The sequence below is a fragment of the Trachemys scripta genome, chromosome 4 (genome assembly GCF_013100865.1).
Source record: "Trachemys scripta elegans isolate TJP31775 chromosome 4, CAS_Tse_1.0, whole genome shotgun sequence".
In the NCBI taxonomy this organism is placed as follows: Eukaryota; Metazoa; Chordata; order Testudines; family Emydidae; genus Trachemys; species Trachemys scripta.
Genome location: NC_048301.1, coordinates 130,430,307 through 130,446,032, shown reverse-complemented (window position 1 = coordinate 130,446,032; position 15,726 = coordinate 130,430,307). Strand labels below are relative to the sequence as shown.

Genomic DNA, 15,726 nt, shown 5'->3' with positions numbered 1-15,726 from the left:
CCAGTCACACACCCTAGGCCCAAACGTGGGGCAGCGTCAGGGGTGAGCAATGGGACCCCTCCTCGAGCCGGATCCATCGCCTAGCCCGAGCTCGTTTGCTCCCATTCTTTTCCACCAGGGGGCGCCGCTCGACCCTTAACGCGGGCACCTGCCCGCTCTGTGCGTATGGCGTCGCCTGCCCGGTCCGTGCGTGCGGCGTGACGCTAGGCACCGCCCCGGGCGTATGACGTGTACCGGGGGCTAGCCCCGCCCCCTGCCGGTGCGCGCGGCGGCCGCAGTCTCCCGCTGCAGAGTGCTCGGAGCCGGCGGGGCCGGAGTCTTCTCAGTGAGCGCTCCCGAGTGGGTCCGTCCGACGCCGGCTGCTCCCGCCCCGCCCTCGCTCCCGCTCCGGATTCCCCGGGCGGCGCTGCTGACCCCTCCCGACCCGGTTCGCCTCCCCACCCCTCCCCACGCAGCTCCAGGATGTCGGTGCCGGATTCCGCCGTCGGGGACGAGATGAAACAGGCCAAGGAGATCGAGGACGCCGAGAAGTATTCCTTCATGGCCACGGTCACCAAGGCGCCCAAGAAGGTACCGGGGGAGGGCGGGGTCCGGTCCGGTCCGGGGGGGGGTTGAGGGGGCAGGTCCGGTCCGGGGGGGGTTGAGGGGGCAGGTCCGGTCCGGGGATGTGTGAGGGGGCAGGTCCGGTCCGGGGGGAGGGTGAGGGGGCAGGTCCGGTCCGGGGGGGGGGGGGAGGCCTGGGTCCGGGCTGGGGGGTGCTGGCCGGGTCCGGGGCAGAGGGAGGTCCGGCCTGGGGCGGGAGGAGGGCTGTCCCGTGTAGGAGGGTCTGGTTGGGGGAAGGCTGGTCCCGGGGTAGGGGAGGTCTGGTTCAGGGGTGGGGTACGGATTGGAGTGAGGATGCAGTTCAGCTCCCCAAGAGACCCTGTTGGAGGCTGATCCAAGGCTCGGTTTGGGAGGGCCTGGAGATGGGGGGTGGATAACCGTAAAGGCCTGTGAAGGGGCAGTGTGTTCCCTGTGAGTGGGGACTACAGGTCTCAGGTAGGGTGACCAGACAGCAAGTGTGAAAAATCAGGACAGAGGGTGAGGGGGGTAATAGGAGCCTATCTAAGAAAAAGACCTGTAGAATCAGGACATCTGGTCACCCTAGTCTCAGGGGAGCTGGCCATCTGCTGTGCCTCCCATGGGTTGCACTAGGGGACGGGAGGAGAACAGGAGCCCGTGGGATGTGGATGGGGGAGCTGTTTGCAGGATGGGGTGTCCCGGCGTTGTAGGGAGGATGCCAGGTACAATGTACAAGGCTTTGTGGGGAAGGTGCTAGGGGGAGTTGTGATGGCCTGGTACAGATATCTGTCAGGAGGGAGGTGGGCAGGTTTGGGGGTTGGTTAGAACCGGGCAGGTTATCTGCTGTGACCCTGAACTCAGGATCAGTAAGAGGACAGTGTTGCTGTGACTTGGAAGGGTGGATTTGTGGCTGCGTGGACTGGGGCATGATAGCAAGATGTTGGGTGACCCAAGGGATGTGATGGAATATTTAAGGGGTATTTAGAGAATACAGCAAGCCAGGCATTTTGGGGAGCAGGAGAGGCATGCTCTGTACCTTTGTGGGTGTCGTGGACAAGTTTGGGCAGCTAATGAGAGGAGGGGTTTGATGACAGCTTTGAGGAAAAGACCAATCTGCAGGCGGGTTTGTGGGAATGTAACTCAAGCTTCCTGGAGTGCTTGCTGCGCTCAGCATTCCCCTCTTGTCCATTCACCCTTAAAGTGACTGAAATTCTCTCATCTGCTCCTCTGTGCTAGCAAAGGTCAGAGCCCTCATGTAGACTGGTCACTGTGCTTTTACCACTCCGTCATTGTCTAAATTCTGTCCGAGTAGGATTAGATAAGGGGGTAGTCAGCTCTTTGTTACAGCCACCATTGGTAGTTGCACTACTGGTGAATTTCAGATCTTTGCGTGTGTAGATGCAGCTGAGACTCTGGGATTTAGACTTGCTGTGGAGGTCCCTGCTGTGTTGAATATCATGTTCTCCCCGAGGTTGCTGCCACATGCTTCAGTGTTAGGACTTGAACAGAGTAAATGGGAAAAACACCAGAGCCCTCAGCCCCTGGAAATGCAAAGCCTTCCGGCTGAGAATTTTTTGATTGTTGACATAGGTGCTGGAATTTTAGAGGGTGAGGGTACTGGTTTCACCTAGAGGAGGCCACTTAAAATCATTTACATTTGAGACATCCCCTCCTGCCTAATCTCCTCAAATAACTAGCATTCAGCTGCCAGTGACAGAGGAACTCAATGGATATCTGTCTGTTTATGCAGACTGTGGATGTAGCCCAGAGGAAGGAGCAGAAGAATGCAGAGGCTAAGAGCTGCTGCTTTCCAGAGGTGGTTCTGTGGCTGCAGTCATGCTTTTGAGAGAACTAAAGCAAACTCTTTTCTTTTGATTGTTGTTACCTCCTTCCAGTCTTGCACGATGGATTATGAAAGTAACAGTCTGAGGCTTGTGACCACATAAGCCATAATGTGGCAGTGATATGACAGACGAATATACTGTAACACTTAAGCAGCCCATGGGGCTGGGGGAGTTGCTGTAGTGGTAGTGTGGGAAACCCCTTTAATGTGAGGATGGGGGGTACATAGGGTTTAGCTCAATCCAGTGTTCTTGTGGGAGAGGCTCTGGGAGGGCTGATATACTTGGGTGTACGGGAGGTAATAGTTTCCCCTTGAAACTACTGCTGTAGTTCTAGGCCTGTTTCATAGCTTGATGTGCAGTCAGCAGGTTGCAATGCTGCCAAGGCCCTGCCGGGAGCACTTCAGGACATGCAATGAATGGCCTTTGAGGCAGATAACATCAGTAGCCAGTGAAATCTTGGGTGGCATTGCCATCAGTAAGAATGAATGCTTCAGGCCACCACTTTCCCAGCCCACCCGGTGATTGTGAATAGCACTGATAGCAGAGGCGTTGGCAAAAACTCCAAAGTATACAGTGCTAAGTGCCTAGAGCTTATCTCAGAGCTCAAGGCATTTTCAAGTTGCCTCATAACAAAATCATAACCATTAACAGGCCTCTTTCCTTCTTGAGACTTGTATTTATTTCTATTAATGCAAAGCTGATGTGACTTGTGTGTCCCTTTTTTGAGCTTTGAAACCCCCCCCCCCCTTAGCTCCACATCTCAGGCAAACAGTTGAGAGTGACTCCCTGTATTGGCCAGGAGAGAGAGTCCAACAGCAGGCTTGCTTTGAACAAACCATTCTCTAAAGGCGGTGGGCATGAAGATCAGACATAGGGGGAGGATGGGAATATCTCCAGGATTTGAGAGTGCTGGTACTGGCTCTGTCTCCTTTGTACTAACCATTCTAAAACAGCTTTTCAAAGAGCAGTCTTGTGTCACTTGCTGAGAAGTGCAGTGAAAGTGCTGACAGGAATAAGCATCTCTTGGTGTTCATTTGGACAGGCTGCAAATGTGTTCAGTTTCCCAGGCTGAGAAGCTGGAGGGATCATTAGCAAGAAGCAACTCTGATAGGAACTGGGCTGTGGGAAGAGCCCCATCAGTGGATTTTCTGCAGAAGTAGATGTGTTCCTCATGTTTGATCAGCCCTTTCTGGCAGCCTGAAAGAGCCGGATGGTGAGATCCCTGTTAGCTACATATCCTGGCCTTGAGGAGCTCCTGTTTCTTCTCTTGTCATTGAGTTGGTAAAGGTTAAAAAGTGAAGCAGCAGGAGGTAAGTGATTAAGAGATTAAATGTGATCAACTCTGGGTTTAAATACAAGGCCAAAGAAGGCGAGGTGAACTGGCATTCGACCCTGCACAGAAACGGGTGGTCTTTTCCCCCCAGTAGATTGGGGGAGCTAGTTTAGCTGAGGCTCCCTCTTGACTGCAGTCTACTTAATGGAACTACTTTTGCTTTGTCTTTTCTGTTAGCAAACTAACACCAGCTTTGTTCTCCAGTGATACTACCCCAGTGCAGTGGGCAGCTGAAGAAAGGCAGAGAGGTATACTTAGTCTAGGACATTAACCAGTGTGTTCTGTACTGTAGTGCCTACATGTTAGTAGGAACTTTAGAAACAGATGGACTGCCACCAGCAGGTTTCCCTCCAGCGGTGAATTGTGTTGAGGGTTTTATAGATACATCCAGAACAGTATTCTTGTAATGGCGCAGGAATCTTACCCTGTTAACAAAGAACCGAAATAATCTCTTCCCTACAGCTCACTGTCAAATGAGGGGCTGTTCAGTATAGGGTGCCTAGTTTTTTGAACTGTTTTCATTAGGAATACCAGTTTCCTCAAGTCCCTCCTATTCAGTGAGCAGGGCTTTGGCTCATAGACTATTTCAGTGACAAGTGATTGTATATTCAGGTTGGAGTGATATCTGCTGTTAGAATTCATCCCACCTTAGATCAAAGTAGGGAAAATGTGCTGAGACAGTAGTGATGGGTAGAACATCAGGGAGCCCTGACCCTAACTAGGGCTGACTACAAAGCAGAGTATCTATCCAGGGTTTCTATCATGGACTCAAACAGCAGCAGCTTAGTGACATATCTCTGCAGTATCCTCTTGTCACACCACCTATGAATAGGGCCCTACCAAATTCAGGGACCATTTTGATCAATTTCACAGTCATAGGATTTTAAAAATAATAAATGTCATGATTTCAGCTATTTAAATCTGAAATTTCACAGCATTTGTAGGAATTCTGATTCAAAAAGGAGTTGGGGGATGGGGGGCACAAGATTAATGTGTGTGGGGGGGTTGCGGTACTGCTACCCTTACTTCTGTGCTGCTGCTGGCGGTGGCGCTGCCTTCAGAGCTGGGCAGCTGGAGAGCGGTGGCTGCTGGCCGGGAACCCAGCTCTGAAGGCAGAGCCGCCACTGCCAGCAGCAGCGCAGAAGTAAGGATGGCATGGCATGGTATTGCCACCCTTACTTCTGTGATGCTGCAGGCATGGCACTGCCTTCAGTGCTGGGTGCTTGGCTAACAGCCACCACTCTCCAGCTGCCCAGATCTGAAGGCAATGCAGAAGTACTGCGGACCCCCCCAATAACCTTGTGACCCCCCCCTGCAACTCCCTTTTGGGTCAGGACCCCCAATTTGAGGAACACTGGTCCCCCCTGTGAAATCTGTATAGTATAGGGTAAAAGCACACAAAAGACCAGACCTCACGGGGGGAGACCAGATCACAGTCCGTGACGCGCTTTTCATGGCCGTGAATTTGGTAGGACCCTACCTATGAAGCTTAACAGCCCAGCTTACACCTTGATCTACCTTGCCAGGTGTGAGCTACTTTTCATCAGGTTGAACTGCAGTCAGTTATGCTTATTCGTGCAACAGAACTGAAATGTTTTCACATTTCACAAGGGCTAAAAGCTGTCTCATGCTCCCTGCTCTCTCAGGCAGACGAGCTCCCAGCACCTGCCCAAGGCTCTGTCCTCCTTGGCCTGAGAAGCAGGTAAGTGTGGTATTTTTCTCTCTCCCCCCCCCCCTCCCCAATGAAACCAGCTGCACTGGCTCTGTGGGTTTTTTGCTTCTGAACCTGTGTATGATGGCATCAGTGGAATCCCGCTGAGGCTGTGTTCTAGGGGTGCCAAGGAGAATACTAATGTACTGCTGCAGCTTTGCAGTGTTACAGACTCAGAGCTACTCTGTGCATGGTGGGGGAAGGACAGAACCAGGGAAAACTGGGGGCTGGAGGGAAGGGAATGAGGCACTGGGAGGACTGAATTTGGGGTGGTTGGGGGGGTGGATATAGGTGCAAATGGGATCCAATTAGACATGATTTAAATCCTTCTGGATTGCACTCAGTGCATAGAGCTTTTGTGTCTATTGCTAATTTTTGAGGTCACTTGCACAAGCTGCTCTGGTGCTTTCCCTGGTGCTGGCTAGCCTTGCTAAACAGGGCCTCTTTGCTCCTGGCACATTAGTCCTTCTGTGGATGAGGTTAGTTGTACCCTTCCCAGGGCAGAATTGCCACACGCTACACAGCGTCTTTCCGTAAATACAAGATTACTCCCAAGGGGTATGATGTACTCCATTAAGTCCGTGCTGTCTGTCTGCAGGATACCAGTGAATCAAGCTACTCTGACAATCTGGGAAGGAAATGTGTTCTGGGATGCATTTCTGGCGTCTCTCGAGTTAGCCAGAAATTAGAGATGGAGACGACCACGTAGCTCTCCTGCCAGCGATAAGATTTTTCCCTCTAGGATCAGTACACTTTGGGGTTTCCTCCTTTCATCCCTGGAGGCTGTCACAATTTAGCCAATAGATTTCCTTATCAAAGCTTTTCTTAAGAGTCATTCTGAATTTCTTTCTGACATAGATTTGCTGGGATTAAATTATCACCCATAAATCCTCCCCCACTCGTCAGTTACTTGGAGATGGTTCTATCTCCACCATGTCACTTCCATAGGCTATGTCTACAGTGGACAGTTAACCCAGTTTATTGGCCTCCAGTCTGAGGAGTTGGGTTAGCCTAGCCCAGATGTGAGCATCCTCACTGCAAAGACCTATCTGTCCACTGTTTGCACATTTGCCGGTGTGTGACTGGGAGCATATCCCATGGTTCTTTGTGCTGAGATGCTCTAGGATTCTTTCCTAGTCAGTTGTGTCAATTGCGAGAGAACTTGTCTGTCCTTCTGGGGGAATTGTGGGAAGCCATTTCTTTCTGATCTTCCTGCAGTTTGTTTGTTTGTCTGCTGACAAGGCGCCCAAGCCTGGATGCAGTCTTCCAGGCGCTCTTCCATGAGAGACGCAGAGAGAGGGGTTGTCACCTCCCCGGTTCTGTACTGAGATGCTTCCATATGCACAGCCAGGAGTTAGTGGCCTTTCTTCTAATTGCTGTCTGCTGTAAGTTGCTCTCAGCATTACTACTTTCTAGGTTATTCCCACTACTGCACAGCTGTATTTTTTGTATAATTTTTCTGTAAGTATTAACAGCACTCTTCCAAATTGAATCTCATTCTGTTACCTTCCGTATTTCTGATATTGCTAGAACCCTTTATATTTCTGCCAGCCCTGGTATTCACTGCTCCTGCTGGTGTGTAGTATTGTCCGTACATTTCATTAGCATACTCTTTACCTCCTTTCCAAATCTGTAATGAAGAACTGAAATTGGACCGGCCCTTGCTGTGTTCCCCATAGTAACCTACTGTAGGTTCCCCCAGGGGGCTGAGCAGATCCTTCTGTGCATCTTTGCTATGTTTGGGCTGAGGTGAGGGGTGATTACTGTTATCAAGTCCTACCAAGAGGCCCTGAGCTCTTCCTGATGGGATTCTTTCCAAGGGGAATTCTACTTGTTTTCCTCCAGTGATAAGAGGAGAAAGTGATCTGACACTTTGGATTCACCAACATAGATTTTGAAATAATTCTATGTAAGTTTAGGGGAGGAGGACCATAGCTGATGTGGAGAACCCGAAGGGGGCCCATTCTTGCACACCAAGATGATGGCAACTTTTGGGATCCACTTGAATGAAACATGCATCCTTTCTGCTTTGTCCTTTGGACTGACATTCCAGGGATCAAGTCCATTCGTTCTCCATATATTCGCTGCTGTGGCCATTGGAAATAGGCTGAATTTCCAACTTTGACACTTCAGCCACTAGAAGGGTGATTAAAATCCTCCCTGTATTCCCTGTCCTCCTTTGCAGCTGCACTGGCAGGCTTCTCAAGAGTCTCATTATAAAAATGGCAGTTCTAGGTGATTAGGGATCACAGATCATGCAGGTACAACCCTTGTTGAATAGTGCAAGTTTCCCTGTCTGCTCCATCATGATTACTGTTATCAAGTCCTGTCAAGAGGCCCTGAGGCTCTTCCTGATGGGAACCTGGTTCTGGTACAAGCGGTGCCCGTTCTCAAATATAGGAGATCTAGTGGTGATAGTTTTTTAAAACTCTTCCTGAAATGGACGGTTGTTTTGCAGTATGGAACAGGCTATAACAATACTTTCTTTGGGATCCTGACAATTCTTTCCACAGTTGGATTCCAGCTTGGACAGTGTTTACATCCATTTGTTCCCAATTGCTAAGGTTTCTCAATCTTGCTATGGGAATCTGCTCTCCAGGGCCAGGTTTGAGCTGACTGTTGGAGATAAACATTTGACATTTTTAGCAGCGCATTGTCTATTCATCTGTTTTACATACAGAGGATCCTGTTTTCAATGGCTACCCAGTGGAGTGGCAAATCAGTTGCTTAATGGAAGGGACTTAATAAAGGGGGAACAGAATTGTGCAAATAGAACTATGCTTACTATGTTTGCCTGGTTTTCAGAACAGGATGTTGTCTAATATAGAAGGCCCCTTTCTTGTATGGGTTTCAATGCGTTTATAATATATTTATATGGTCTCCAGTGCATGAGATGTTACGTTTTGTGATAAGGTTCTTGAATTTCCCATTAAGCTCTCTGATCAGTTGAGCATTCATAGGTGTTTTGTAATGGAGAGAATCAAACCCTAATACAAAATGTGCTCCAAACTGAGGGGGCAACCATATGTAAGTAGGACACTGAAAAGGTACTCACCTCATTTGAGACCAGCAGTGGACTAGAACTTAGCAGGTTTGAACAATGCCACTGGTGTAGACTTAATGGCTTTATCAGTCCATAAGCCATAAAGCTAAGCAGGCCTTTTGAAAGTTTACTTATGCTCCGACCGTATTCATTTAATTGTCATTAAAAATGTCCCTTTTTCCAGAGGCTAAATGTAGCTCAGTGTTCTCCACCCAAGCCCAAGAACCGTTGTTGACCTGGACTCCATGGGACGCTGGCAACGTGGCAGCAGAAGTTAGGCAGAATGTGGAGGCTCCAGACAGAGAGGTGGTTCTCGGCCTTGCAGAATGTATAGAGTGAATTCTGAGCAGCAGTCGTGGCGAATTTGTTCTTGAAATCGAGGCTGCCTCTGCACTAGGAAAATAGCTTCTGCTGCACCTGGAGTCTTGAGGGATTTGTGCCTTTGAGAAGGCACGACACGGATGTTGCTGCTATTCATGCCGCTCGTGGGGCTACCCAGCTGCCCTGTCACATCAGGCCAGTTAAACTGTGAATTTTAATTACACTGTCTGATCAATACTGTGACCTTGGTAACGGGCTCGTTGCTGCTGTAGAATCTGTTTACTTCAGGTTTGTAGCAGAGAAAGGACTTCACTGGCCAGGGACATGATGTTCTGATTAGTCAAACAGGCAGCATTGTAATGCAGGGTGGGAAGCCTGCTGCTGCAGGGGAAGTGCGTATTGCCTTAGTGCTGCCTACTGTTATCCTTGAGAGAACCATCAGATCCCAGTGCTATCCTGGTTCTCACAAGGGAGTGGTTTAGTTCATAAATACCAGAGTGAGGCAGCAGGGGCCTGTACCAATGGGGGGATCTGTCTCTTTTCAGGCTTCTCAGGGTGGGGGAGGTGGCTGGAGCCTGCCTAAGAGCAGCCTGGAGGCAGTTCCCTTTGCTCCCTCTTGCAAAGATTCTCTTTGCGTTCCTTTCATTGAGGGACTTGGACCTTGGTGCTGTGGAAACTCTGCCACTTGACCCTGATGTTTTCAGGAGTTTTCCCCCTCCCTGCCCTTCATCAAAAGTCAGGATCAGAATATTACACATTCTTTTCTGGTACCACAGGGAGAAGATTAATTCCAACCTGGGCATGTTTGGAATGAGAGCATTTTGCCAATTCCTATTGCACTTGGATCAAAAGACTGTATGCATATAATGTGGCCGCAATCTTCCCGTGTAAAACAACCTATTCGCCAATAATCTCCTAGATGCAGTTCCATGGGCTATTGTATTTCATCCTGTCATCAGGTGGAGGCAAGATAAAGATTGACTCCTGATGACCCCTCTTACTTAACTGACAGGAAACCGGGCTGATTCATTCCTCAGCTGGTGGAGGAATTGCAGTGCAAGGCTGGTGGTTCTTCGAGTATATGTCCCTATGGGTGCTCCCCTGTAGCATGTACGTGCGCCTGTGTGCTCTTGACTGGAGAATACAAAGCAATGGCCGTGGGCCTCCCCTGAGCAGCACCTTGTGCTCCCAAATGAATCATAGAATCATAGAATATTAGGGTTGGAAGAGACCTCAGGAGGTCATCTAGTCCAACCCCCTGCTCAAAGCAGAACCAACACCAACTAAATCATCCCAGCCAAGGCTTTGTCAAGCCGGGCCTTAAAAACCTCTAAAGATGGAGATTCCACTACCTCCCTAGGTAACCCGTTCCAGTGTTTCACCACCATCCTAGTGAAATAGTGTTTCCTAATATCCAGCCTAGATCGCCCCCACTGCAACTTGAGACCGTTGCTTCTTGTTCTGTCATCTGCCACCACTGAGAACAGTCTAGCTCCATCCTCTTTGTAACCCCCCTTCAGGTAGTTGAAAGCTGCTATCAAATCCTCCCTCACTCTTTTCTTCTACAGACTAAATAACCCCAGTTCCCTCAGCCTCTCCTCGTAAGTCATGTGCCTCAGCCCCCTAATAATTTTCGTTGCCCTCCGCTGGACTCTCTCCAATTTGTCCACATCCCTTCTGTAGTGGAGGGACCAAAACTGGACACAATACTCCAGGTGTGGCCTCACCAGTGTTGAATAGAGGGGAATAATCATTCCCTCAATCTGCTGGCAATCCTCCTACTTATACAGCCCAATATGCTGTTGGCCTTCTTGGCAACAAGGGCACACTGCTGACTCATATCCAGCTTCTCCTCCACTGTAATCCCCAGGTCCTTTTCTGCAGAACTGCTGCTTAACCAGTCGGTCCCCAGCCTGTAGCGGTGCATTGGATTCTTTCTTCCTAAGTTCAGGACTCTGCATATAAGGAAGCATGGACCCACCACCACTCTGGTCCTTCTCAATTGCCTGAGTAAGTGGTTTATTTAGATCACTTAGGTCAGCTGCAGCAAGGAGCTTTGTTGCTGAAATTCTGTCTGTGTGTGGTATCCCACTGACCTAAACAGGTACAAGAGCTGGTTCTGGGGCATGAGAGTAACAAAACCAGAGGCGATTTGATCTGCTGAATTAAGTTGGTAAAGATGCTGATTTGTTCCTGTAAAGTGTGGTTGCTGCCTTAGGAGATGGAAGATCTATTCTTCATCCCATAGACAGCAGTGAATGGTGGGGAAACCTGCACATTGGATCCCAATGATGGACCTCGCTAGAGACTCTAGCCCTCCTGATAGTGAGGAATAGCTGAATGAAGGGTGAGTCTTGTGTTTCAGAGAGAGGGTGTTTACCACAGAGTGGCCATGGGTTGCAGTCTGTCTGGGATAGTCTTGTTGCCAGTCAGGCTCATGCTCCTGGAGTTGAATGTAATTTTTCGGTCCCGATGAGTTGCACACAGATTGCACTGGATGTCAATGAGACCTCAGCACTAGAACATACCTTCACCTTTGCCTGAACTCTGCACTGATGGTCTGCCAGCCAAGATGCAGTTTCAGCTCTCTCGCCAGAGCAGTGCTCAAATGGTTAGGCCTGGCTGGACTTTTATCTTTGTGTAACACACATATTAAGGTTATGCTGCTCATTCTGATGCTGACAGGCTGCTGTGGAAGAGCCGCTTGCTTCTAAGCTGGCACTTTGCTTGTCTTTCTTTATCTTTCTGCTGGTACCAATCACAGCGGATTGGCCCAAAATCACGTCAGTTGTATGTTTTTTGTCTTGGTCCCGTTTCAGGCTGTTGATATTGCAGAGCTTTGTTCTCCATTTTTTCATTTGTTTTACAGTTTTCCTGAGATAGGAAAAAGTACAAGGATATCATAATGCTCAATGTCCTTTACATCCTATAGGCTAAATAGTCATAGGAGGGCCATTGAAGTCTGCTTGGTATTGAAGCTCATACAGCTTTTTGTTCTGTTTGTATACCCCAGGTCCCGTAGGGTCCTGGTCCATGCCCTTATCGCAATATATCTAAGGCCCGAAAGGTTACGGTAAATAACTTGTACTTGTGTCTACCCTGTAAGACTCTATGAAGAACTGGAGAACTAATAAGCTTATAACATGGATACTAGGGAAATGAAGTCCCATTACTTGAGAAAGGACGTGACTTAATCGCACTGTTTAAAACTTTTTTTTTTTTTTTGGTTCTACCTATATAACGCAAACACCGAACCCAGCTGGGAGAAAAGTTATTTTGTTAAAGATTCAGCACCTCTCCTCCCTTCATCTAACTTTCTAGCCCATCTCTGGGTCTTCAAAAGAGAGAGCAGATCCAGGGAGACCCAGACTTGATATGCTTGAAATCTCTAGAGAGTAATAACAAATAATCAAGTGGGAAAGATCTCTTTACAAATTCAAGGTGGTTTTTCAGCCTCATAACCCAAAAGGGCCCAGATGCTCGTTTTTTTTTTCCTTTGCACGTCACCTTTAAACACACTCCCTGCTCAGGTGCTGATCAGCATTATATTGCAGGTACCTTCCATGCTGCTGTCACCATTCAGCCTGAATAAGAAATATAGCAGGTTTGGCAGCCTGAAGTAAATGATCCCCAAACAGTTATAAATTAAATACTTAAAATTGCATTAATGCAACACTGATAAGACTTTACTGCCTCAAGGTAAAGATTCAATGATTATTGCAACAGCAAACTCAGCCCAACCCCCTGGGGTAATTGCAGGGCTCTGTATTGAACCCCGGGGTCTTGGAGTCAGGAGACCTGACTGCTGCTCACCAGCAGTGTGACTTTGGGCTCTCCTAGCTAGGGTGACCAGACAGCAAGTATGAAAAATCAGGACAGAGGGTGGGGGGGTAATAGGCACCTATATAACACACAGCCCCATGTATCAGGACTGTCCCTATTAAATCGGGACATCTGGTCACCCTACTCCTAGCTTAACCTTGTGTTAACTCAGTTTGCCCACTTGTGAAGAGTGGACTGATGCAGTTGTGTATGCATGTGTGCAGTGTTGTGTAAATGCTTTGGGGGAAACTAACGCTGTGGTTGGAGAGCAAGTGTGAAATCTTCAGTTCAAAAGGCAGCTTTTATAAAAAGCTCTTAGCCCCTGACAGCTGGAGCTTAATGACAGCACTTTCCTGGACCTCTCTAACAAGGGAGTTGGTACTGCAGTACGACACTGATGTAAGAACTGAGTAAAAGTCCCAATTCGACAGTTCTTCTGGCTGTGTGTGTAATATCCAAGTACCGCTATTTATTTAAAGTCACTTCGCTTTTAATATTTGGCATAATGGGTAACAGTTCCAAAAGTGACTGTGTAAAGGAGCTTCGGGATACTGAGCTCTCCGCACCCACTGACTTTGGTGGGTGGTGGTTTCTGTTTCTGAAAAACAGACCCTTTATTTCAGGTTGGGCTCTTCCAAAGATCCAGAGGGAGGTAAGTGCCCAACTCGCAAAATTTACACTTCACTCTCTTGGGTCTTGTTGACATTCAAAATTGCACTGGTTTAACTTTAAATTGGTTTAAAAACGGATTTAGTTAGAAGTGGATGCTCTATAGGCTGAGTTTAAATCAGCTTAGGAGTTGGCCTACACTGTTGCACTCATTTAATTGAATTGCTTTAAACTCTCACCTGCAGTTGCAGCTTGTCTTTGAATATAGGCGAGGTCTCAGTCTCCTTTCACAATCCCAGCCTGGGCGTTTAACCTTCAGGCACACTTTTAAAAATTGATCCCTATATGTATAATCTGTGCAATCTCCAGCTCTAAAATCCTTCCCAGAGTCCAAGGGCTGTATACTTTATCTCTCCTTTTGATGGCAAAACTTTGCCTATGCTCCTTGAGGAACGAGTTACTTTGACCCTGAGTTTTTTATAAAGCAGTAATTGTTATTGTTCTCAGTTACTATTTAACCATCAGACCCTTAAGATCACATTTATTTTATTTAATGTTGTGTTCCATTTATTATTCTCTTAACCACCTCTTCACATGTATCATTATATGATGATTAAAAACCAGAAGCCCTTTTTCACCCCATTAACCTTTGTAACTTGCCTGCTTCTTTCAAGAGCGTCTTAATCTCTGTTGGGCTTCAGATTCTTGTGAAAGCCTTTAACCCTCGTCTTGAAACAGATGGAGATTTCTCTTTAATGCTCACTGGCACAGAAGCCCTTCCTTTCAGTGAGGAACCCAGACAGATTTTAGGGTTTTATTTGCATTATCAGGAGTTTAGTACCCTTTAGTTCCTGGTTGGATGTGGCATAGCATTCCCAAACTAGAGTCTGGCAGTTCGCCATGATTCCTGCTCCATAACCAATGCCATGTGTGCTACAGAAAGTAAGTAGATCTCTGAGCAGCTTTTAGCTGCAGTGACACAAAATCAGAGCAAGGAGGCCTTCATGTTAAACACCGAGACCTACCAGTGTCTGAAATGGCAAGTGTGCCTTTGAATTAGCACTACTAGGAGTGGAGCAGTAGAAGGCCCCAGATTGCAAAACTGCTAGGCAGTCATCCTAGCTTTGGCTGTGATTTGTCTGAGCAGGGCATTCTCAGATACTTTTAAGGACTATTCAGATGATCCCTTCAGGAGGTTGTGGGAAAACAGAATTGGGTAACCCCAGCTCCACAACTAGGGCAGAGTGGGCCTAAGGACACTGGCGAGCAGCTCAGTCTTTTCGGGGGGAGAGCAGATATGGCTAAGTGCTAACGGTCAGGAATGCTGCCCTGGCACAGCACAAGCAATATTTCATGTACTTGTCCCTTAACTAAACCAGCTTTGTGGTAGTTGGATGGAAGTGTCATCCATTCAGGGCTCCCACTGATACTGACAAAGGAGGGTCAGCTGCAGTTCCTGTTTCCAGTGCCAGCAGTTAGCCCGGAAGAGTCTGGAGTAGGAAACGTACTAAAGATCTGTGCCATAATGGGTTGCTGTTGAGGCTTCTCAGGGTGCTCCGGCCACATGAAGCTACCAGCCCCTTCCATTCAGAGAAGAGCAACTCTGAGGACTCTGTGACAAATTATAGTTCCCTGTTTTCAGGATTGGGGAAGAGAGCAGCTGATACATTTTTATTGGTTTAACCTAGCAATAGATACTTCACATCTGACCCTGCTTGGATGGTATTTAATGAACTGCTTTCTGGAGAGAGAGAGACAGTCCCTGTTAGGACATGTCATGGGCAGGAATTACCTGGAGGACTGGACTCACCTGGACAAGATGGATCAGTGGTAGGAGTGGGTCGTGAACATTACCTCAGTAGAAAAGTACAGTAGGTGACTATGCACAGAGTGCCTGATGCATAGTATTTTAACTGGACTCTCATTCGAAGTGGAGTTAGGATGATCTCAGATCTACATCCTGAGAATTGGTTACTCTGGTATGCGTAACGGTGTTGTTGGAGGATGGGAGATGGCCACGAATTAACCTGCTAGTCCGCTCCTGTTCTTGACCTAGAAAAAGAAGCTGCATAGCAGTAGGGTGACCAGACAGCAAGTGTGAAAAATCGGAACAGGGGGTGAGGGGTTGGGGGGTAATAGGAGCCTATATAAGAAAAAGACCCCAAAATCGGGACTGTCCCTATAAAATCGGGACATCTGGTCACCCTACATAGCAGCCAAATTTCTGCCTGTCTGAGGATTCACCAGGCACTTGTATGCCTGAAATGAATAGTAACATTCCTCCTTCCCTTCTTCCTTGTGGCTAGAGTTAATAAACATGATGATTTTCTTCCGAAAATACGTGAATTCAAACAATCACCGTTTAAAAGCTTCTGAACTCACAAGCACAGCGAGAGCCTGCTGCTTACGAGAAAACAATTCCAACCTCCCAGGAGGAAATCGTGCCATGGAAATAATCTTTCTGTAGAATAATTAATCACTG

General features: G+C 48.0%; 1 protein-coding gene across 2 annotated transcripts in view; it reads left to right on the top strand.

The window, feature by feature from the left end:
* Positions 1-247: 247 nt before the first annotated feature.
* Positions 248-15,726, top strand: part of AHCYL1 (adenosylhomocysteinase like 1) — a 39,780-nt gene continuing 24,301 nt past the window's right edge. Inside the window, exon 1 of one of the 2 annotated variants that reach the window (XM_034767553.1) lies at positions 248-570. In XM_034767553.1, the coding sequence (XP_034623444.1) occupies positions 463-570 (108 nt within the window). In that variant the 5' untranslated portion in view covers positions 248-462. The remainder of the gene's footprint in view (positions 571-15,726) is intronic. The other variant, XM_034767552.1, reaches the window with a different exon arrangement.